This window comes from Lampetra fluviatilis, chromosome 19 (assembly GCF_964198595.1).
Source record: "Lampetra fluviatilis chromosome 19, kcLamFluv1.1, whole genome shotgun sequence".
NCBI classification, from domain to species: domain Eukaryota; kingdom Metazoa; phylum Chordata; class Hyperoartia; order Petromyzontiformes; family Petromyzontidae; genus Lampetra; species Lampetra fluviatilis.
In genome coordinates, this window is record NC_136293.1 from 1,836,046 (window position 1) to 1,860,321 (window position 24,276).

The following is a 24,276-nucleotide window of genomic DNA, read 5'->3' on the forward strand; positions in this document are numbered from 1 at the left end:
TACACATTTAGAATCAACATGCATTTGAGTATAAAAGGCATTTTTGTCTGTATGTCTGTCCGTCTGCGTGTGACTGATACTTGCGAGGAATTGGGCTCGCGAATCGTGGGTTAACGTTTAAAAAAAAGTACCCAGGTAGAACGGCATAAACCCCGTGGTGAGCCAGCGCTATTCTGATTTCGCGTACATCACCTTTAAAGTCCTTGAATTAGCTATCTAGTGCAGTTTTTTGTTGTTTATTTATTACGTTGCGCCTCCAAGCGCACGCCAAAGCACGCATCTTTGCATGTGTGCCCCGAGCGACGCACACACATTCGATAGAGGGGATTCTTATTCGCGTTAAAAATGCAACAAAAAAACACAAGACCTGAGGTACATTCTTTGTGTGTCCCCCACCCCAATGTGTGCAATTACTACTATAAAGCTTACGTACTGTTACTGTAGAGCGGGTGGCAGGATGGTAGCGGGGGGTATAGCAGCCCAGCCCCAGCCTGCCAAGGTGCCAACCCGGCCGGCTGGACAATCTAGGCGAGGCCGGGGCTTTGCACTGGACTAGGCCTCACCACTACGCTCTGTGAAGTGAGTACTACAGTGAGGGAAAAAAGTATTTGATCCCCTGCTGATTTTGTATGTTTGCCCACTGACAAAGAAATGATCAATCTTTCATTTTAATAGTACATTTATTTGAACAGTGAGAGACAGAATAACAACAAAATCCAGAAAAACGCATGTCAAAAATGTTATAAATTGATTTACATTTTAATGAGGGAAATAAGTATTTGACCCCTCTGCAAAACATGACTTAGTACTTGGTGGCAAAAACCTTGTTGGCAATCACAGAGGTCAGACGTTTCTTGTAGTTGGCCACTAGGTTTGCACACATCTCAGGAGGGATTTTGTCCCACTCCTCTTTGCAGATCTTCTCCATGTCATTAAGGTTTCGAGGCTGACGTTTGGCAACTCGAATCTTCAGCTCCCTCCACAGATTTTCTATGGGATTAAGGTCTGGAGACTGGCTAGGCCACTCCCGGACCGTAATGTGCTTCTAGATTTGAAGCTTTCATGACTGCAAGGATTCATATTCTTGGGTTTTGTTCGGTAAAGTCACGTAGGTAAAAAATTAAAATAAAATAAAAATCACGACGTTTTGGAGGCAACACAAGCCTCCGTCTTCAGGTGGAACCGTCACAGCACGCTTGCTGTATCAAGTAAATGAGAAATTCCAAGAGATCCGACCCCGTATATATACCGGTTGAGGGGGGGAGGAGCCAGGCCAGGCCCTTGGATAGGAGTTTTTTTTATTATTATGGTAAGGTTGGTGCAGCTAAAGCTACGGCTAGTCTACATAACATAGGACTGAGCCTTTGTTATGTAGACTGGCTGAGAGGGGGGGGTGCCAGAGTTGTTAAAGTGCGGCTACAGCTAATGGGACCGAGCCCCTGCCATGTAGATGGTTAAAGCAAAAAAAAGAGGGTCAGGAAGAAACGGCCTTAATGTGCTTCTTCTTGAGCCACTCCTTTGTTGCCTTGGCCGTATGTTTTGGGTCATTGTCATGCTGGAATACCCATCCACGACCCATTTTAAATGCCCTGGCTGAGGGAAGGAGGTTCTCACACAAGATTTGATGGTACATGGCCCCGTCCATCGTCCATTTGATGTGGTGAAGTTGTCCTGTCCCCTGAGCAGAAAAACACCCCCAAAGCATAATGTTTCCACCTCCATGTATGACGGTGGGGATGGTATTCTTGAGGTCATAGGCAGCATTCCTCCTCCTCCAAACACGGCGAGTTGAGTTCATGCCAAAGAGCTCCATTTTGGTCTCATCTGACCACAACACTTTCACCCAGTTGTCCTCTGAATCATTCAGATGTTCATTGGCAAACTTCAGACGGGCATGTGTATGTGCTTTCTTGAGCAGGGGGACCTTGTGGGCGCTGCAGGATTTCAGTCCTTCACGGCGTAGTGTGTTACCAACTGTTTTCTTGGTGACTATGGTCCCAGCTGCCTTGAGATCATTGACAAGCTCCTCCTGTGTAGTTCTGGGCTGATTCCTCACCGTTCTCATGATCATTGCAACTCCATGAGGTGAGTTCTTGCATGGAGCCCCAGGCTGAGGGAGATTGACAGTTCTTTTGTGTTTCTTCCATTTGCGAATAATCGTACCAACTGCTGTCACCTTCTCACCAAGCTGCTTGGCGATGGTCTTGTAGCCCATGCCAGCCTTGTGTAGATCTACAATCTTGTCCCTGACATCCTTGGAGAGCTCTTTGGTCTTGGCCATGGTGGAGAGTTTGGAATTTGATTGATCGATTGCTTCTGTGAACAGGTGTCTTTTATACAGGTAACAAGCTGAGATTAGGAGCACTCCCTTTAAGAGTGTGCTCCTAATCTCAGCTCGTTACATGTATAAAAGACACCTGGGAGCCAGAAATCTTTCTGATTGAGAGGGTGTCAAATGCTTATTTCCCTCATTAAAATACAAATCAATTTATAACATTTTTGACATGCGTTTTTCTGGATTTTGTTGTTGTTATTCTGTCTCTCACTGTTCAAATAAACCTACCATTAAAATTATAGACTGATCATTTCTTTGTCAGTGGGCAAACGTACAAAATCAGCAGGGGATCAAATACTTTTTTCCCTCACTGTATTGTAGAGTAGATATATACTATTATAGAGTCGGTATATACAACTATAGAGTGGGTAGATACCAATGTAGACTAGGTAGATACTACTGTACACTTTGTAGGTACTGATACTGTAGAGCAGGGGGGGGGGTATGGCAGCCCAGCCCCAGCCTGCCAAGGTGCCAACTCAGCCTGCTGGGCAATCTAGTTGAGGCCTGGGGCTCTGTATGGCTCTATTCCTCACCACGGCACTTAAGTAAGTACTATATTCTTGCTTCTTTCGCTAAACTCACGTGGATAAAAAACTCATTTAAAAATTAAGTTAGTAAATATCAAAATAATAATGTGTGTGTGTAGACAACAAATATAGAAAAATTAAGTTAGTGAATATTAAACTAATAATGTGTGTCTAAGACCATGTGTGTGTGTGAGTCGATATGCATGTGTGCGTCGATGTGTCTTTGTGAGTCCATGTGTGTTTGTAAGTCGATATGTGTGTGAGTTGATGTGTGTGTGTGTTAGTCGATGTGTGTGCGTGGGTCCATTTTAGTGTATAAGTCCATTTGTTTGTGTGTGTGTGTGTGTAAGTCCATGTGTGTGTGTAAGTCGGTGTGTGTGTGAGTCGATAAGTCTATGTGTGTTTGTAAGTCTATGTGTGTGTAAGTCGATGTGTGTGCGTAAGTCAATGTTTGTGTAAGTCGATGTGTCCGTGTAAGTCGATGTGTGTGTGCGAGTCGATGTGTGTGTGTAAGTCTATGTGTGTGTGTAAGTCTATGTGTGTGTAAGTCCATGTGTGTGTGTGTGTAAGTAGATGTTTGTGTGAGGCCATGTATGTATGTGTGTGAGTCGATGTGTGTGTGTCAACGTATTTGTGTGAGTCGATGTGTGTGTGTGAGTCAATGTGTGCTTGTGTGAGTCAATGTGTGTGTGTGAGAGTCAATTTGTTTGTGTGCGTCAATGTGTGTGTGTGAGTCAATTTGTTTGTGTGTATAAGTCCATGTGTGTGTGTAAGTCCATGTGTATGCGTTTGTGTCGATGTGTTTGTGTGTAAGACGATGTGTGTGTGTATGTAAGTCAATGTATGTGTCTCTGAATCGATGGGTGTGAGTCGATGTGTGTGTGTGTACATCGATGTATGTGTGTGTGAGTCCTTGTGTGTGTGATTCGATGTATGTGTGTGTGAGTCGATGTGTGTGTGTAAGTCCATGTGTGTGTGAGTCTATGTGTGTAAGCCCATGTGTGTGCGTTTAAGTCGAGGTTTGTGTGTGTGAGTCGGTGTGTGTGTGTGTGTGTGTGTGAGTCGATATATGTATGTGTGTGTAAGTCGATGTGTGTATGTGCGTGTGAGTCGATATGTGTGTAGGTCGATGTGCGTGTTTGAGTCGCTGTGTGCACCGGGCAGAGATGATCTCCCAAGCGAAATGCTGAGGGCGGGTGGCGTTTGTGCACAGACTGCCATACATGACATCATAACAACAGTCTGGACCACTGGACGGGTTCCGCAGGATTCGAAGTATGCCCTGGTGGTCCCCCTCTTTAAGAAGGGGGACTGCACAGAATGTAACAACTACAGGGGCATCTCACTCCTTCATGATAGTGAGCGGGCCTGGGTAAAACTACGTGGCCGGGAGTCGGAGCCATTCCCTGTACACCTTGGGGTGAGACAGGGATGTCCTCTGGCTCCCACATTATTTAACATCTATTTCGACCATGTAGTTCGTGAAGCCTTCAATAGCTGTACCGGAGGAATTTCCATCCGGTACAGATACAATGGGAGGCTAATCGGCGCCCGGGTGCGGTCAAGGGATGGCTCCTTATTACTCAACCACATTATGTATGCTGATGATCTGGTAATTGCTGCTCACTCAGAGGAGGAGTTGGAGGCGCTGCTGCTGAACCAGGAGCCTTACCATCAGCCCCACCAAAACTAAGCACCTGCCTGGGTATTTTGTACCATCGGACACTCCACCCCCACAACTCCCAATTGGTGATAGGGCAGTTGTGGAGAGAGTGGAGAGTTTCCCATACCTGGGCAGTGTTCTCATGACCGGCTCCTGTTTAACAGCAGAGGTCTCACTCCGTATCAGTTGAGCGGCATTATCTTTTCATCGGTTGCGTAACGCTGTGTGGAAGCTACCTGGTCTGTCGCTCCGCACGAAGCTTCAGGTCTTCTGGGCCACAGTCATTCCCTCCCTTCTATACACTTGCGAAACGTGGACCCCCATAATGGAACATTTAGGCTGGCCTGACCTTTCGATCCATTTTGGGTTTTACCATGCTGGATTGTATGAGGAGCTCACAAATCCTTGAAAGATCTGGGCAAAGTCCCATCTGTGAGCTCCTCCGGCAGGCAAGGCTGCGTTGGCTGGGTCATGTAGCCCGCATGCCCAGCCACCGCATGCCTAAACAGCTTTTGTTCGGCCGAATCGAGGGGGCTAAACGGGCGTGGCACAGGCTAGAGAAGAGATGGAGTGATGTGGTACAGGAGGACGTGGAGCTGAGTGGACTTGCCGATGACTGGTACCAGCGGTGTCAAGATCGGCTTCTGTGGAGGAGGCTCGTAAAGGACGCTAGTGAGCAGTTGGAGGCAGTCACCCTCCAACAACAACAGGAGGCGGAGGTGCGACGCTCACAACAACGAGCGAAGCGCCGGGTGGCTAAAGCACAGCAAGTTGGCACAGTAGCGCGCACAGGTGGTGCATCAGTCAGTCGTCTCGGTCATCTCAGTCAGTCGACCCGTGGCACCTGGGTCTGCCCTGTGACCTCCTGCCAGCGGGCGTTCGACACTTCACGTGGCCTCAAGGTACACATGGCCTGGCACAAGCGTCGTGGTGACGTCACCGCCACTTAGTGGCGAATGGCGGTTGTTGTTGTGTAAGTCGATATGTGTGTGTGTAAGTCGATGTGAGTGTGTAAGTCGATGTGTGTGTGTGTAAGTCGATGTGTTTGTGTGTGTGGGTCGATATATGTGTGTTTGTAAGTCGATGTGTGTATGTGTGTATCTTTTACGCCCGGGGGACACTGGGTGCTTCCCTCTAGTCTATTGATAATGACAAGCCACTTCTTTGAGCTATTATTTGTGGCCAGGTCGTGTCTGAAAAAAATGCTATATAGCTCAGTTGGCTTTTCCAAGTGTAATAAAGGACTCTTGCACTGGGTCTGTCTCCGTTGTCCTTTATTGGTTCGTACAACTTGCCCGCACGGTGTCTCGCTCAGTGTCTTCTCCGTCTCCCGCTCGGCAGCCCCACTGCTGCCGTTGCTCCTGCAGCCCCGTTGCTGCCCCACTATGCAGCCCCGCTGCTGGCTCCTTACACAGCCTCTCTGCTTCCCGACCTGCAGCCCCACTGCTGCTCACTATGCAGCCCCGCTGCTGGCTCTCTGTCTCCTCTGTGCCCGGACACCGATGGCCGACGGTGTCGAGTCCCAACCCTGTGGCGATCACGCCACTTTCCTTCTCCTTCCCCGCGTGGCCTCCTTCTGTCTCTACTCTCACACTCTCCTCGAGCCCTTCCGGTTCCTGTCCTTAAAAGCTCTCTTTCTCCCCACGTGACCCTAACTCCTCCCATCTGTTACGTCACATCCAGCGAGCCCGTTTACGCAAGCATTACACCACCCTCCCCCGTAGAGAAAATTCCAGCCGTCCTTGGCTGAAACAGAACAAGTAATGCGAGCGACTTCCAACCATCAGCCGCGACCGGACAACGGAGAATATAACGATAATAACAATAACAACAACAACAACAACAATCAACGAAAAGAAAGAGATTTTGAACGCGTGCGGGTCGCCGGCCCGTCCCGGACGAGCGGCGGCCCCCCTGCAGACTGAGAACGCGACGAGGTTTTAGGAGCGACGGGATCAAAACCGCCCGTCGCTATTGGAGGCCCGCCAACGCCAAGGTCCCGTTCCCCCGAAGAACCTGAGTCCGGGGTGTCCCGCAACTGTGTCTGTGGTGGGGTTGGAGGGGCGGCGGGGTCAGGTGTCCCCGCAGCCATGGTAGGCCCACCCAGAGCAGGGTCCGCTGCCTCCGCCAGCGTCACGGCCGGTTCGTCTGTCCTGGAGGGTCCTTCCGCGGTACGTCCGTGTACGAGGCCTCCTGCTGGGGTGGCCCCGGGATACGGGCCCAACAATCCCTGGAGAAGTGGCCTTTGCGACCGCAGCGAAAACACTCGACGTCGTTGCGACGCACAGCACTCCCTCCGTCCCGACACTCCTGCGTCGGTGGTGCAGACCGCGGCCCCGGCCCTCCCCGGGCAGGCCACTACGCGGAGGCGGCCGTCAATTCCTGCGGGCCCCCGCCGTCAGGAACGTAGACCGCCTTCTTGGGATCCCAACCCGCGGCACCCCCTTCAACGATAGGCCCCCCCGTCCACGCTGTCACCTGTTTCCAACGGCGCAGATTAAACTGGGCATCCAAACACTTTGCAGCAGCCCGTGACGTCAACTTCTCATGGCCGCACACCGGCATAGGGATCCCCAAGTCTCTCGATAGCTCCAGCATTTTGCCCAAAATAAGGGGTTCCAATAGGTCAGGCTCCGTCTCAGGGTATGCGGCCATGGCCAATTCCAGAACAGCACCCCTGTATGCCACCGGCGACTCTTCGGGTATCCACTGGCGCTGAACGAATCGTCGGTGAGCATCATCCGGAGGCTCGTACGCGTCCGCCATCTCATCAAAAACCCCTCTCAGTGTCTTCTTCTTCTCGGCCTTGATGGAACGGAAAAATCTGACCGACTCATCGTCGAGAAGAGTTGGCAGGACTTCCAGGGCCTCTGCGTCAGTCCATCTGGCGGAGCGTACCGCCGCCAAAAATCGGCAGGCGAACGCACTCCAGTCCCCGCCAATTGAGAATTTCTTAACTGTCGTCAAATGGCGGCTGCGGGTCCTCGCTCTGCTGTCCTCCGCAGACGGCGCGTCGCATGGCATGTTCAAGATGGCGTTGCACCGCAACGTGTCAAAGATGGCGGCTTCCCGCCGCGGAGGGCGCAAGATGGCGGCTTCCCGCGGTTCTTCTCCCGCCACGCCCAAGATGGCGTCCTCGTGCCGCGTGGTGGAGGGCGCTGGCGGCGCAGGCAAGGCCCTGGTCTGTTGTTCACCTCCGGGCCTCCCCGAACCCGTCGCCGGCGTGACAAGGTCGCACAGTTGCGCCAAGATGGTCTTTAACGTCTCCAGCTGGGCCGCCATCTGTCGCCATCTCTGGTCAGCGTCCCCCAGAGCGGGCGGATCCACCGAAGCGGCGACCTCCTGCACCCCCGGGCCGTCACTCGTTCCCGCGTCGATTCCTCCCTCCATCGTTGGCAGCGCCACTACCTGAGGAAGGTCGTCATCGTCGGTAAATGTAGCAGACGATGGTGCGGGGATATTCTTTCTTCTGAGCTGTTTTGACATGCCGTTTCACTTCTGACACCAGTGTAATAAAGGACTCTTGCATTGGGTCTGTCTCCGTTGTCCTTTATTGGTTCGTACAACTTGCCCGCACGGCGTCTCGCTCAGTGTCTCCTCCGTCTCCCGCTTGGCAGCCCCACTGCTGCCGTTGCTCCTGCAGCCCCGTTGCTGCCCCACTATGCAGCCCCGCTGCTGGCTCCTTACACAGCCTCTCTGCTTCCCGACCTGCAGCCCCACTGCTGCTCACTATGCAGCCCCGCTGCTGGCTCTCTGTCGCCTCTGTGCCCGGACACCGATGGCCGACGGTGTCGAGTCCCAACCCTGTGGCGATCACGCCACTTTCCTTCTCCTGCCCCGCGTGGCCTCCTTCTGTCTCTACTCTCACACTCTCCTGAAGCCCTTCCGGTTCCTGTCCTTAAAAGCTCTCTCTCTCCCCACGTGACCCTAACTCCTCCCACCTGTTACGTCACATCCAGCGAGCCCGTTTACGCTCGCATTACACAAGTAAAATAAAACTACTTTAGTTTATATTATATGGTTCTTTCGGTAAAGTCATGTAGATAGAAAAAATAATAACAATGAAATAATAAAAATAAAGTGAATAAAACATAATAGAAATTTCACGACTTTTCGATTGCAACACAAGCAGTCGTCATCAGGAACAGGGAGGTTAGCGTCTGAGGGCAAGCTGTTTAATAAGGTTTAGAGATGGGCGGGGCATCTAATGTTAATGTCGGAGATGTCTCCGACACCGCCAGTAGGTCTACATCAATCAAAGAGCTGTTTATAAAGGTTTAGAGATGGGCGGGGTAACTGATGTTAATGTAGGAGAAGGCTCCGACACCAGCAGTAGGTCTACACCAATCAAAGCATTGCACTTCGCTCCATACACCCTCACTGCTGACGGTGGAGGTGGACAAGAAAACACAAATGAAGTCATGACCGAAAGTGGTTGATGACATCTTTCAAATGATTGCTTAGTTAAAACCGTTGCCTCGGTTTTAAATTGTGTCTGTGTCTGTATGTATGGTTTGCTTCATGAACGAATCTTTGTTGATAGCCAGTCAGCTTGCAAAGTACCATCGTCTTAGAAAAATCAATTTCACGTGAGCCAGCCGCTTAAAATAATGATCAACCACAGCAGAAGTATTGGTCCTGCTGTGTTTCAGATCTGCCTTATGTTCACGAACATGGTCCGAGACATGTCGTTTGGTTTCCCCAATGTAACTGCTGCCGCAGATACAGCTTAATTCTAGATTTGAAGCTTTCGTGACTGCAAGGATTCATATTCTTAGGTTTTTTCAGTAAAGTCACGTAGGTAAAAAATTCAAGTTAATAAAAGTAAAATAAAATAAAAATCACGACATTTCGGAGGCAACACAAGCTTCCGTCTTCAGGTGGAACCGTCACAGCCACGACAGCTGTATCACGTAAATGAGAGATTACAAGAGCTACCACTCCGTATATATAATGGTTGAAGAGGGGAAGGGCCAAGTACGGCACACTTTTTATTAATATGGTATTGTGACTAAGAATAGACTGCATAACAAAAGACTGAGCCTTTGTTATGGAGAGGTGCGGTTTGTGACTACGCCTAGCCTACATAACAAAAGTGTGAGAAAATAAATAAAAAACTAAACCTGGTAAAACAAAACTGGCTGTCTATCAATAACCTGTAATAGTTGTCTGTCAAATAAGATGGTCCAAATAATTGTAGTTAAATCTTTTTTGCATGGTTAATCACATCTTTCCAATGATTACTCAGTTTGTAACCATCATCACGTTTGAAATTTTGTCTGTGTTTGTATATTTGTATGGCTTCGTGTACAAACCTTTGATGGTAGCCAGGAGGTTTGCAGAGCACCTTGGTCTTGGAAAAGACAATTTCATGAGAGCCCACAGAATTGTAGCAATGATCGGCAACGGCCGAAGAATCAGTTCTGCCGTGATTCAGATCTGACTTGTGCTCGCGGACACGATCAGAAACATGACGTTTCGTTTCTCCAATGTAGCAATCACCACAACTGCAACTCAGTTTGAGAGGAGACCTGACGGATCCTTGGGACATTTTGTCTACAGGAAAGCCACCCACACAGATTCCTACTTGAAACCAGATTCCCACCACCACCCATCTCAAAAGAATTATCTCATCAAAACGCTATACCACAGAGCCCATGGCATTTCTGACCAACACCACCTGGCCAGTGAATTAAGACATGTACATCGGTCCCTCAGGATGAACAGATACTTTGACCGCACCAACCGCCAAGCTGTCCCACCATACAGAAACAGCCACATGAAACTCTGACCAAAACTATCACATTACCATACATAGCAGGCGTGACCAAAAAGATCTCCAAAATTCTAAACAAACATAAGATCCAAGTCCGATTCAGTACAGTGCATAAAATCCGTGATCTGATTCACTTGTGAAGGATGTCGTTCCTGACTTACAGTATCCTGGTGTCTACAAACTGAGTTGGAGTTGTGGTGATTACTACATTGGACAAAGGAAACGTCATGTTTCTGATCGTGTCCGCGAGCACAAGTCAGATCTGAAACACGGCAGAACTGATTCTTCGGCCGTTGCCGATCATTGCTACAACTCTGTGGGCTCTCATGAAATTGTCTTTTCCGAGGCCAAGGTGCTCTGCAAACCTCCTGGCTACCATCAAAGGTTTGTATACGAAGTCATACAAATATACAAACACGGACATATTTTCAACCGTGATGATGGTTACAAACTGAGTAATCATTGGAAAGATGTGATTAACCATGCAAAACAGATTTAACTACACTTATTTGGACCATCTTATTTGACAGACAACTATTACAGGTTATTGATAGACAGCCAGTTTTGTTTTACCACGTTTAGCTTTTTCTTTCTTTTCTCACACTTTTGTTAAGTAGGCTAGGCGTAGTGACAAACCGCACCTCTCCATAACAAAGGCTCAGTCTTTTGTTATGCAGTCTATTCTTAGTCTTAAGCCTCACCTTTCCATATTAATAAAAAGTGTGCCGTACTTGGCCCTTCCCCTCTTCAACCATTATAGATACGGAGTGGTAGCTCTTGTAATCTCTCATTTACGTGATACAGCTGTCATGGCTGTGACAGTTCCACCTGAAGACGGAAGCTTGTGTTGCCTCCGAAACGTCGTGATTTTTATTTTATTTTACTTTTATTAACTTAAATTTTTTACCTACGTGACTTTACCGAAAAAACCTAAGAATAAGATACAGCTTAGTTTGTAGACGCCGGGATATTGCATGTCAGGAATCTTGTCCTTCACAGATGGGATGAGGTCACGAATTTTATGCACTGTGTTGAATCGGACCTGGATCTTGTGTTTGTTCAAGATTTTGGAATTATTTTTGGTTATCCCTGCTATGTAAGGTAAGGTGATAGTTTTGATTTGATCTTCAGATGGCTCCTTCCTCACGGTTGGGGTGATGGCTTTGCGGATTGTTCCAATATTATGCCTTTTGGTGTCATCTGGTCCAACCCATGTGAGACTAGGCTCTAAGGAAAGCTGTCTCGGGTGTGGACTAATCAACTTCCAAGGACAGTGCACATTATCAGAGTTATGTTTTTTGTTTGCATTATGACTGCAAGTATTGTGGTCTATGCAAACATGACTCCTTGTAAAAAAGGTGTCAGTTTTGATGCCAGATGGAAGGGTAAAAAAACAATTATCGTGTCTAATCTTGTCCGATTTCAGAAGCAGAGTTAAGTCTGGATCATGCTAGGATAGGCGACCACCATGCATGACAGGTGCTATAGGCTATAACCTCCAGTGCTGTGGTGGACAGCAGAGGGCAGTGCAGTAAAATACATTGTTGCACTGTACTTGTATGCTCCTACATCTGTGTCCCTCACCTTGACCAACCCACACTGACCAGAGTGGTAAAGTATTGGTCAAATAACCCACATTAACTGCAGTGGCATGGGGAGGCCCTGATTCATCAGTGGATACACAGACAGCTGTACATGTGCAATATATTGGAATCAAAAACTTTTTAGATATATAATTACATACCGAGTTACAACAATGCTATATATTTCAAAATATGCAGTCTTTTGTGTTCATATATTGCAGTTATATGCAGCATATGCCAAATCGCATTCAATATTGTGGAACCATATGCACCCCCATTTGCTCGATTTTCCAACTCCATTGTTCCCGCTGAGAATGATGATGATGCAGGTGTGAGTGCATGTGTGTGTGGGAGCAGTTAACTGATAGTATATTTGCACACTTGACATTCACACATTTGCATGCCAGTGCTTGGTATCGATGTGAGAATGCCGGATTTCTCATCTAGAAAAACAAAAATAACAGTGTATGGATATTCACACAACGTGGATATCCCCTCCGTGACAAGGGCCTGCAGGCTTGCTTCCCGCTCTGCGCTCGATTCGTGCGGCTATTTTGTGTCCGTCGTTCTGTCTCTACCCATCGACGCGAGGGCCGCTTTGTAGAAAATTTGATCCATTTGGCATTTTGCAATTCACGTGCCTCCTGTTTCTGAGCCGAGACGCCCCCAGGTCCATCCCGCTGCTCCGTGCCGCCATTGAGTAATGTGGGGAATCCGGCCTAGCGAAACGGTGGCGAAAATTTTTGGTGGATACTATCTAATCTTTAACGAATTTATATAGCGCCTTATTCAAGGCGCATAATTAGTAGTGGTGGAGACAAGGTGAATGAAATAGATGGAAGGAAGCAATGGGCAAATTTATGATGATGCGTTAAATCGGTGAAAGCTAAATTGATGACAGTCGGTGATGATGAATGGATTGAATGAATGGGGGATGAGTGGGAGCCATACGAGAATGTGAAGATGGAAAAGCAATGGTGGCGGATATGAGGTGGAGATTAACGCTAGGGAAAATAAGTGAGTTTTGAGTGCGGAGCGTAAACTAGTGAGCGAAGATGGCTGTTTAATGTGGAGAAGTTTGTTCCAGTATGGGCGGTGACATCAACGCATGTTTTAGAGGTTTGGGATTCAACTAATATTTTTTTACCATGTAAGGTCCACACTGAGCTATATAGCTAATTTTCACAACTAACCTGGCAACAAATGATAGCTCAACGAAGTGGCTTATCGCATGGGAATTTCTCGAAGCCAATTACTCTAAACGCATGTTGGTTCGGAGAAAAATCCTCGCAACTACGGGGAGAGAGACAAGCAAACTCCAAATATACAGCAGGTGTCAGGGTTGGGATCGAACCCACGGACGTCTTGCATACCAGGTGAGGTAATTATCATCTCGCTATCATGGCGCCCAGGTTATTACTGCAGTTGTATTAACCATAAATATATGCTCCATCTGCTTCACGTGGATTTTAAAGAATCCCATAAATAAAATAATAAATTGTAATGTTATTTGATTTGAGTAGACAATTTTGCATCTCGTGCTAAAAAAATTCCACGTAAAAAAATCACCTTCAAATGAATCAATTGTGATTACACTTAGTAGCAGCAATCACCGCCCCCTACCGACAGACAAATGCTTAGCTCGCAGGCCAGGTTCTGAGTCACCTTGTGCCGCACAGGGACAGCTGCCACTGGGTTGGGGGGATCCTCTTCCAGTGTGTGAGATGAGATGCGGTGTAGAAGCGATGTGAGATGTCTCGACGAGAAGGGGGGCAGCCTCTATCAAAAAACAAATCCTCGTAACTAAATTATGATCGTGCAGAAATGCATCAATCACACGGTGTGGCATGGCTTTGTGCGGGGAGTGCTGACAGGGCACGCTGGCCCGTGTCTGTGTGAGCGTATCGCCTCAATTGTGAATGCCACCTAGGTCGCTCTTGCAAGATGCATTGTTTCATGCGTCTCAGTGGGTTTATTTCATCTCCCGCTTAAGTAAGGATGATAACAACGATTCCGCAGACGTCTCTGCATTTCAAATGGGTGCCCCAGGTACGTCGCGCGGCGCGTTGCACATCGTTGGTAGCTTATTGCATGGAATTCAGAGGCAAGAGTTGGTGGACCACCGTGCGTAAAGGGTTGGTTGCGGGTGTTTCCCTGGCGTGGTTCGTTGGATTGAGTGTTGGCAATCCATTAATCAGCTGCAACAGCATCATCAATTATCTTAAATTAACTAATCGCCACCGTCATTACAAAACCGCAATCATGTTTTTTTTTCTAAATAGCATAGTCATTGTATTTAATTAACGCTGCCTTTGCCTTCATGCAGCACTAACTCGCACCCTTGAGAGTTTATTGTGAGTGAGTTCATTGCCAGTGAGTGAGTTCATTGCGAGTGAGTGAGTTCATTGCGAGTGAGTGAGTTCATTGTGAGTGATTGAGTTAATTGCCAGTGAATTCATTGCGAGTGAGCGCCTTCATTGCGAGTGAGTTAATTGCGTGAGGTGGAGCGGCGGCACCCGATTGGTCGGCTTGGTGTGTCATGCGTGCATGTGACCGACGTCACAGCGTGAGGTCCCCGTTCTCTCCGCCCCCCCCGATGCCGATTGGCTGCGGTGACTTGTTGCGGAATGGCACTTCGTCCGTCCATTACATACGCCGAAAATTGAGACGTGAATTTCACGCTGGAAAAGTGTTAAGCGATAAACCGCCACGTGAATATCGCCTCACTATTTTTTTTTATTCCTGACACTTTCATAACTCCCGAGGAAAACGGCGAAGAGCATCCTCCTCAGTGACACCCACTGGGAAGATTCCAATTGTATATGGTCGATGATCCGCGCATGGCAAAGCCGCCACAAGTGTCGAGTGAACAAACCACGCTTGATAGCTCAATCAGGAGTAGACGCTTCCACGGACAACGCATGCCAGAGTCCTTTGCTTTCACTGGGAAATTGTGACAAGACAGGACTGGTGTTGACACCCATAGCAATCATGTCAGTAAGAGCTGTATGAAGCTGCGAAACAAATGTCGGTGCGTTGCAGTGTTGAACACTACGTGTATGTGAGTGTCAATGTGAAGCATCAGCAAGTCTCAACATGTTTTCCTTGGCGATCCTGATTGAGATGTTTGGTAAATGTTTGGTATTTCTACTTTAAGCATTTAGGGAATAATAGTCAAATTTCACGCAGATATGGAAGCTCTTGGAGTATTGGTCACATTATTTCTTTGTAAGTACATTAATGCACGTTCAGATGTATTGAGGCACCCTTTAAATACATTCAGTGTACGTATATGCACTTACATATATTTCAAGAAACGCATATCCTCAAACAAGCTGAAATAAATTGTTAATATCTCAATTTATAAACAATGACTATGAAATGTGAAGATATATACTGGAAGACGCTAACGCTTTAGGTATTGGCCCTTCTCTAGAGCAGAGATTGCCAAAATGCCATAGGATTATCATGCAAAACACTTTTTCTTTTTTACGTTTTACTTTGCCGTTGTACTGTACAACATGTATTCATGGGGCATGCAATATAAACATGCGCCGTCTCTTACTCCGTGTACATCGTGGTGTTCACCAGTGCCTGCGTTCGTAAATGGACGATTGGCGGTACACCGGTGCAGCATAACACACTGGTCCTCATAAAACTGTCCAACATCTAAATTTGAAATGACTAAATGTATCTGTTTATCGATATTTAATTGATCCAGTCGCCAAGGTTTATTCAGTCTTATTAAGACGAAATAAATCTGAATCGAGGGACCGCCCAACCAAGTCTAGGGCACGAGGAGTCAAATCTGCCTTTGGAACAGGGAGCCAATCATCATCAGGCTGGGTACTGCTATACGGCAACAGACTGAAGCTTCGTGTTCAGCTGCTCATAACGTTCGTCTTCCAACTGCTTCCACATCACGAGAACTGATTTGGACGCACCACCCCACACGAATTTCTGACCGGAGTTGCGAATCGCAGGAAATGAAATAATTATTGCTATTTTTTTACTTTTTGTTATACCATGCACCACTACCGGTGTACTGCAAATACATTCAACTGTCACTTGAATCCTGTTTCTCGAGTACTGACTATATCTCCCTATGTGCGTCTGCGACAGTCCAGCCGATTACCGTTGAAACGGACATCTACGTCAACAGCATCGGCCCAGTGTCAGCTATTAACATGGTGAGTAAGCCCATTCGGCCCACGGTTATTTGTTTACTGTTTTTCATATTCTTTGGGTATTTCGGTAAAGTCATTTAGATAGGTTAAAATTAATCAAAATTAAATAAACAAAAAACTACGACGTTTCGATCGCAACACAAGCAGTCGTCATCACACAAACGGTCGTCTCTCCGCCTGATTGACGACCGCTTGTGTTGCGATTGAAATGTCGTAGTTTTTGTTATTTTTATTAATTTGAACCTATCTATGTGACTTTACCAAAATACCCAACGAATATGAATTCCTACAGTCATGAAAGCTTTAAGTCAAGGTTTTCCATATTGTTTCCTGTAGTGTACGTTTTCTTTAATGCTCGTAAAAATACAACCCCCCGATTAGTTAAGATTTGAAGAGAGTAAGTACCCCAGCTGGATGGGTCTCTCGGGAGGAGGGCATCCAAGATTTAAGCTGGCAGCAACACACACCGGGCCTTAATCACATTTCATCAGGTGGTTGTTAATTGGGTACCATCATTATCAATGATGAATGTTATATTTCACCTCTGACCATTGCCATTCTTGGCTCGCAATGGAGTGTCATGGATATTTAGTGAGCTTTTCACTGAGACAGAACTCCTTGAACGGCAAAGTTTGAGTTGTTGTTCTTGTGACCATACTCTTAGGTTTTTTTTCTTTCGGTAAAGTCACGTAGGTAAGAATAAATAATAAAAATAATAGAACTAATATAAATTAAATTATAAATCACGACGTTTCGGAGGCAACACAAGTCTCCATCATCAGGGTGGACCGTCACGGCTAGATTTACTGTATCAAGTGAGGCAAAATTCTAAGAGACAGGCTCTTAAATACAAGTTAATGGGGGGAGGGGGGAGGGGCTTATCTGAATGTGGTAGCCAATGAATAGAACGTGTTGAGGGGGTGGCTAAAAGAGAACAATAGGTGCACATGTTGTTTTACCCGGTGTTGGTTGGCAAACCAACTGTGAAAAGGAGAGTACTGTTAAACGCTGGGGATGTCAACAATCGGTAAAGTAGAATAGTACCTGTCAAATAAGATGGTCCAAATATGTTTAGTTAAATATTTTTTACATGGTTAATAACATCTTTCCAATGATTACTCAGTTTGTACCCATCATCACGGTTGAAGTTATGTCTGTGTTGTGACCAGATTTAAGATTTCTTGCAACTGTCTTCATTAATGCTGCCATATAACAGATGAGTGAACAAATTGGGAAATGGCCCTCATTATTTAAAACAGAAAGAAAAAACATAGTGACATTTCGGCAAGTGTACTTGGCATTGTGCATTGTATATATCATTGCCGGGATTCTCTCTCTCACGATGGCTGTCGACCACACTGAACCATGCTCGATTGCAGGATGGGAGATGTGCGTACACTGTGTTCCATGAATGAAAAATCTCAGATTCACCAATGTATGACTGTGGTGAAGCCCAAACAATCATACGCATCACCGACGAGTGCGCCATCCACGCACATACCTTGGCAGTATCGCTGCAATCCACACAGCGCCTACTGCTGCCTTGAAATGGTTGAAGGACCTTAATATTCAACTATAACATCTAAACAAACTTGCTTTCTTGCCATACGTTACAAGAATAATTTAAAACGTTGGTCAGATCATCATCAACAACTTTAGGTCACACCTTGTGTTACTATTTATATCCAATGGAACAAGTTTTCAGATTGAACGAGTTTGCATTGCGTGGATATTCCTCCAGGAGCCCAGTAAGCCGGATCCTCTGGGTTTTCCCTCCATATTTAGAAACATGTGTTTAGAGCATTTGGCTGCTATAAAATTCCTTGCGATAAGCCACTTCGTTGAGCTATCATTTGTAGCCAGGTTGCTTCTGAAAAAGAGCTGTATCGCTTAGTGGGCCTTACCTCATAAAATAAATATCATAGTAAATAGTAGTATTCATAAAATACCAAGTACACTGCAAAAATAAGTATAACCACCGTGCTGTATTATCGACACATGTACAAATTTGGCTGCGGATTTTATAGTCTGAACCCAAGAACTCCCAAATAAGAAAATTACCCTCGATCAAATTATATACATATTTATACAGCATGTGTCACGTTGCTTGGGTAAACAAGGTCTGCCTTGTAAAATATACATCGAGTATTAATGGAATCGCACCTAATTTAATAAAAAAAAATAAAGCATATTACCGCTGTGGCATTGTAGGGGTCATAATGAGTGTATAGCCCCAAGGTTAATTTCGCAGAGGCAACAAGGCACGAGGACCACTAATGGCTAAGGCAGGTTGGAGATCTTCACTGCACAGGAACTTCGAATGGATCTTCCGCGCTAACATTCCACGGTGGTAGAGCACTTTATGTGTTCGCGAACCGTCGATCACCAGAATTTTTGCGTTATTATACATTCTTTTAATCACAGTCGCTAAGCATAGGCCTGAAGGCCCACAACGTCAAAGTGGCCAGCAACAAAGAGCACTGTCAAAATTGTCATAGATGAGCATTCACGCATTGCTTGGATTGAGCAAGGATGTGGAAATGAGACAATAGGGACGGATTTCCAAAGTCGAGCTGTGTGAAGTGCCGTGTCCTGAAGTGCGGTGGTTCAGCACAGTGTGGATGAGACGACTCAGTCTGGTAGACTCAGTCGACTCAGTCTCGCAGCTTGGGTGACTTGAGTACTCAATATGGAATGGGGGAATCGAGGAATGAAGTTCATGGGAACGGTAAACATTATAGTAGCAGTGAAAGAGTGATACGGAGGTGACAGACTGCCAGTGAGCGAGTGACTCAGTGAGTGCTGGATCATCAATCACCCTGATTGTTTCAGTATGAACTCTATCTGATACAGTGGGGTAGGAACTTGGTGTGCGCCACCCCAGTTATGACAATTATTATCCCTGACATCGAACACTGTTACTATGCAGCCCTCACATTCACATCGACACGCTTTGACAATGGCGGAGAGCTTCACATTATTATTTGTCTATGGAAACACACCACTTATTAAGTGCTGGGCCGGAGTCCATTGGTAACTTGGGCCCAACAGGGCCCATGTACGGCGCGAAGCCATCGGGTATGGGAGGCATGTGGGGTGCAGGGATTCCGGGGTTTTGGGGTACTCGAAACGCAGGCGCCTCTGCCGCCGGGGCCGCCCTCCAGGGTTTTAATCGGCGGATATTCACCACCGTCTCTCAGCCCCTCTCCCCGCCCTGGATCAGCACTGTCCAGGGGGAGATCTGCCACACCACGGTCCAGGGTCCATGCCAGTAGGTGGTCAGCTTCCCCACCTGGCCGGCCCCTACACATAGGGTATGCAGCCATACCTTAGAGCCCGCCGAGTAGAAGGGGGGCTCCGCACGGGGGCGTGCGCCCTGCTCTTAGTGCTGATGGGCGGCATCCACCTGTTGGTAGGCCCAGCCATGGGTCACTCGCAGGGTCCCCATTAGGTGCTCCATGGGTTGGCTGCCTTCCTCCGGTTATGGCGGGGCAACGCCGAACAACATATCTGCCAGTAGGCAAGACTCACGACCAAACATCATTATGAAGGGGGTCTGTCCAGTGGATGTGTGTACCGTGGTGGTGTAGGTGAACAGCCTGTACCGGTTGCCTCGGTGGGACCGCGGGAATGGCCCTTGTAGGTCCACCCCAACCAACTGGTTCACCTGGCTGACGTGGAACAGCCTCAGGGGCACCTGATACCGTGCCGGTTTCTGCCCACACTGTTGACAAGCGCGGCAGCCCTGTACCCAGGCTGCCACGTCTTGCATCAGTTTGGGCCAAAGATACTGGCGATGCCGTTCCCCATCATGGCCCCCAAGCAGGTGGTCATGCATCAACCGTAGCAGCTGGGGTCGCACCTGGGCGGGAACACAGATGCACCCCGGCTGCCCGTCTTCAGCTAGTTCCCGCACCACCCCATCTTTCACACACACCGGGGGTACAAACCACTCCATGGTCCCTTTACGGCGACCTTCTCCTCCCGCAGGGCTGCCTCCACCACTGCCAGCTCCAGGTCCCGCTGCTGGGCCTGTCGCAGTTGTTCATTGTCCAGGCCAGAGAATGCACAGCCGACGTCCTCTTGGATCTGATTGGGCGGGGCAGAGTGTCCCGTCGGGCCCCTGGCTGCGGGGTCCGTGCCTGCCAGGTGGCCCCCCGGGCCCCCGGCTCCTTCCGCAGAGACCTTTGTGGCACACACGGCACTCTCTCTCTCATTGGAGGGGGGTTAGTCTCAGGGCATTCTAGGGGGGCCGTTACCTGTCGGCAGTGTTCCCCCATGAAGCAAGGGTAGGCCTCCTCAGCCCGTGACTCGGAGCACACCGCAGGTCGCCTCGACAATGTGTCCACGTTTGCGGGCGTCCGTCCGGCCCTGTACTCGATTTGCAGTTTATATTCCTGCAGCTGCGTCAGCGCGTCAGCCACCTGGCCATCTGCCCCCGCAGTTCCTTGAATGTGAGGAGGAACTGCAGAGCATAATGGTCAGTGCACACGGGACATTTCCTGCTATACAGATAAGGCCGGAACTGCTTACATGCAAAAATCATGGCATACAGTTCCTGACGGGTCATGCAATAGTTCAGTTCAGCCCCGCTCAGGGTCCGGCTGGCGTATGCGATGACCCGCTCCATCCCATCCTGCGCCTGTGACAACACAGCACCCAGACCACTGCTGCAGGCGTCAGTGTCCAGGATAAAATCTGTGGAAAAGTCAGGGAAGGCCAGGGTGGGGGTATGGGTGAGGTAGTCCTTGAGGGTGGTGAAGGCCGTCTGGCAGGCCTCCGTTCAATGGTAGGGGTTCTTAGGTGAAGTTAGTTGGGTGAGGGGGCATGCAATCTCGCTGAATCCCTTCACAAATCGATGATAATAAGTGGCTAGCCCCAAACATTACCTGATCTCCATCAGGTTCTACGGCTGTGGCCACTCCACTACGGCGCGTATCTTTTCCGGGTCGGTGCACACCCCTGCCTCGCTGACGCGATGTCCGAGGTACCCAACCTCGCACTGGGCAATATAACACTTACGCGTTTGGGCTTGAGATGGGCCATTCACAGTCGTTGGAACAGCTCCCGTAACCTGTACCAGTGCTAAGACAGGGACCTACTGAACACTATCATGTCATCCAGGTAAATCAGGCACCAGCACAACCGGGGCAAACCAGGGGCTCGCTGAGGGCTAGATTATGTTATCGTGGAGCATATCCGCGACCGCCTCTTTAATCTGGGCCCGTTCGGGTGCGCCCACTTGGTATGTGGGGAGTTTAATGGGTCGGGCTGCACCTGTGTCACTTTGGTGCTTAACGAGGTCTGTCCGGCCCACATCCGAATCATGCTCACTAAACACGTCGGCGTACTCCCGCAGTAACCCTCGCAGCTGATCGGCCTCCACCTTGGTTAAATCTGCCCAGGGTACCTGTAGCGCGTCAAGCAGGGGGACGACCTCCGCTCGGTGGGTCAGGCCGACCCACCACGCCAGGTCCTGGTGGTCCTCGGAGCGGCAGAGGTCCTCAGCCCAGAGGGCAAACACCGAGCTGCTAGTGTGGCGTGCGTGCAGGGGGTATAGTGTGGCTACCATGGTGAACCATTGTAGCCTCGCTGGGGTACTGTGGGCGTTAAAAACTCGCATAAACAGTCGGCCCCCAACAGTGTTTACCAGCGTGGCCAACCCTACAACCCCGTACCTTGCCGCCAACTCTGGGTGAGGAGTTAACATTACCTCACCCGATGGTCGGTGGGAGGGGTCGGTGGAAGGCGTTGTTACCGGCACCAGCATCTCCGCGAGGGGCCCGATGGTGATGGCCGACACCAAGATAGTGGCCACGGGTTCGAAGCGGGGGTGATCCGGCTCCCGTCCCAGGAACGGAATCTGCTCCCCACTGCTCTCCACGGTGGCGCATCGCTGGCAGGGCTGCACATTAAGCCCCAACTTTTCCAGGAGGTCGGTACCTGAAATACACTCATGGCACAACACGCTCGAAATATAATTCTTGGTCACACACCTAGTGCCCGAGGCGGACCTCCAGGGTGACCCTCCAGAGCAGTCCCATGCCAGCTTCACTTCCAGTGCGCAGCAGGCAATCCGGGGCCTGTAGGCGGCCCACGTCAACACCGACCACGTTGCAGTGTGCTGCGCTCACGAATGAGGCTACCGCCCTCGTGTCTAACAGAATTCGGATACACCGCCCATTCACCTGCCCTTCCACCAGCAACATGGCCCCCGTGATTCCTGCCACTCGCTGCTGCAGCTAGCCGCCCGCAGTTGCCGTGTTCTTTGGTGTTGTGATCAGCATCTGCGTTGGGATCACTTGCTCAACATTATTATCGTCTATTTGTGTTGGGACCGCATTGATTGCACCCCTAGTTGGTCTACTCTAGGGGGCGTTGGCGGTTAACCCTGGCACGTGTCTAGCATGGGCGATCTGGGGACAATCCCTCATGAGATGTCCCCGTCGGTCGCATAGATAGCACGTCCGGGGAAAGGTGGTGGCTCCATAGGAGGCCCCTTGGCCACTCCCCCCTCCCGATTCACATTTGTCCGAACTCGGCCTCTAATTGAGACACCCGCCCAGTTAGTCTCTCTACCATGGAGCGTAGTCCTCCCACCTCAGCCTGGACCACCTCCACTGTGGATTGCAGCATGTTTATATTTCCGTGTGCTCGGGTCACCTCCCCATGTACTTGTGTCACCTCCCCGCGTAAATGGGTTACATGGCCGGCTATATCCCCTATGCCGGTATGTAGCCCTGCCACCCATCCTGGGGCTGCCTCCTTGGCAGAGGTGTGGACTCGAGTCATGTGACTTGGACTCGAGTCAGACTCGAGTCATGAATTTGATGACTTGCGACTCGACTTGGACTTGCATAACAATGACTTTGTCCCACCTATGAGATGTGGACTCGAGTCATGTGACTTGGACTCGAGTCAGACTCGAGTCATGAATTTGATGACTTGCGACTCGACTTGGACTTGCATAACAATGACTTTGTCCCACCTCTGCTCCTTGGGTCCCGGAGGCTCCCTCGTCCCCCCCCCACCTCACCGTCCTGGCGAGCTCCTCCTCTTCCCCTGGAAAAAGGCTTGCGATGGTGCGCTCCCATCCCGGCCCTTGGAACTGCGCAAACTCATGAGCGAATCTCTCACATACACGCACACGTTCAACAAGGGTGCTAAATGGGAGGTGTGGGCAGCCCGCATCTGGCTGCCACCATGAGGTGCTAGTGAGATACTGCTGGACCTTCTCGGCGGCGAGGTCATCAATAATCTCGGCAGCGTACCGCAGGTGTGCACTCTGCGTTAGCGAGTGCACATCCTCGCCGGATCATTTTCAGTCGTAGGCCGCTATGTTGTAAAAGAAAAACCGTGCTAGCTCAATTATGTTTTCCCACGTCTTTTTTGCGTAAGACAGAGGCTTTAAGAACTAACCACTGAGACCACTGGTTATTACTTTAAAAAGTAACATCTGTCCTTACCGAGAAATGATTGTCCATCTTAATGTCCGCCTTAATTATTGTCCATATTGATGATATTCATTTCATTTCAAAATGTTACCATGAGGCAAAGTTTAATGTGTTAAGGATATTTTTTTCCGTAAATGTAATTCATTTAGCTGCGCTGTGTTCTGAGTAAGTGCGCACGATTCGGATTCATGGCACCGTGGACAAATATAAACTTGCTGGACACGCTGCTCTTGAGGCACGTTGTTGTTATCACTCTTTATGATGATTTTCAATGTTTCAAAAGCTACTCAACTTTCCCTTGCTCATGTTTTTCATGATTTTGATCCTGGTTTTTCTTGCCATCGATGATTTCTTGTGTCCCTCCAACAATGTTCTCCTTTTCCTTCACATGTGTTGTTCATTCTATTCTTGCGTATGACTATATGTTCGGGAGCTCAATGCCTATGTCGTGGTCTGCTAGCCACGAGAGGGCTTCAGGAGAGAGTTTGTGTAGTTTCACTCCTCCGTTGAAGGGGTGCAAACCACTAGAATACTATCAGGTCCATAGTTTGTGTTGCATGGCCACAATCATACTGTGTTTATCTTTAGTCCTAACTGCTTTTTAAAGTGAAAGTAAACAAAGCATTCTGGGAATCAAACTCAGACACAGAAATGAATTGTTATGACAAATAAGTGAGCTTGGGCATTACACATTCTGAGAAGGGATGATGGCGGATGGAAGAGACTAGTGGCAGAATGACAGGCGCCA

The 24,276-nt window shown here is 48.6% G+C and overlaps 1 protein-coding gene across 2 annotated transcripts in view; it reads left to right on the forward strand.

Moving 5' to 3' along the window:
* The window catches only part of LOC144937541 (gamma-aminobutyric acid receptor subunit gamma-2-like), a 174,046-nt gene that overhangs the window by 58,456 nt on the left and 91,314 nt on the right, over positions 1–24,276 (forward strand). For both annotated transcript variants that reach the window (XM_078864799.1, XM_078864800.1), the window contains exon 4: positions 16,010–16,077. In XM_078864799.1, the coding sequence (XP_078720925.1) occupies positions 16,010–16,077 (68 nt within the window). The remainder of the gene's footprint in view (positions 1–16,009; positions 16,078–24,276) is intronic.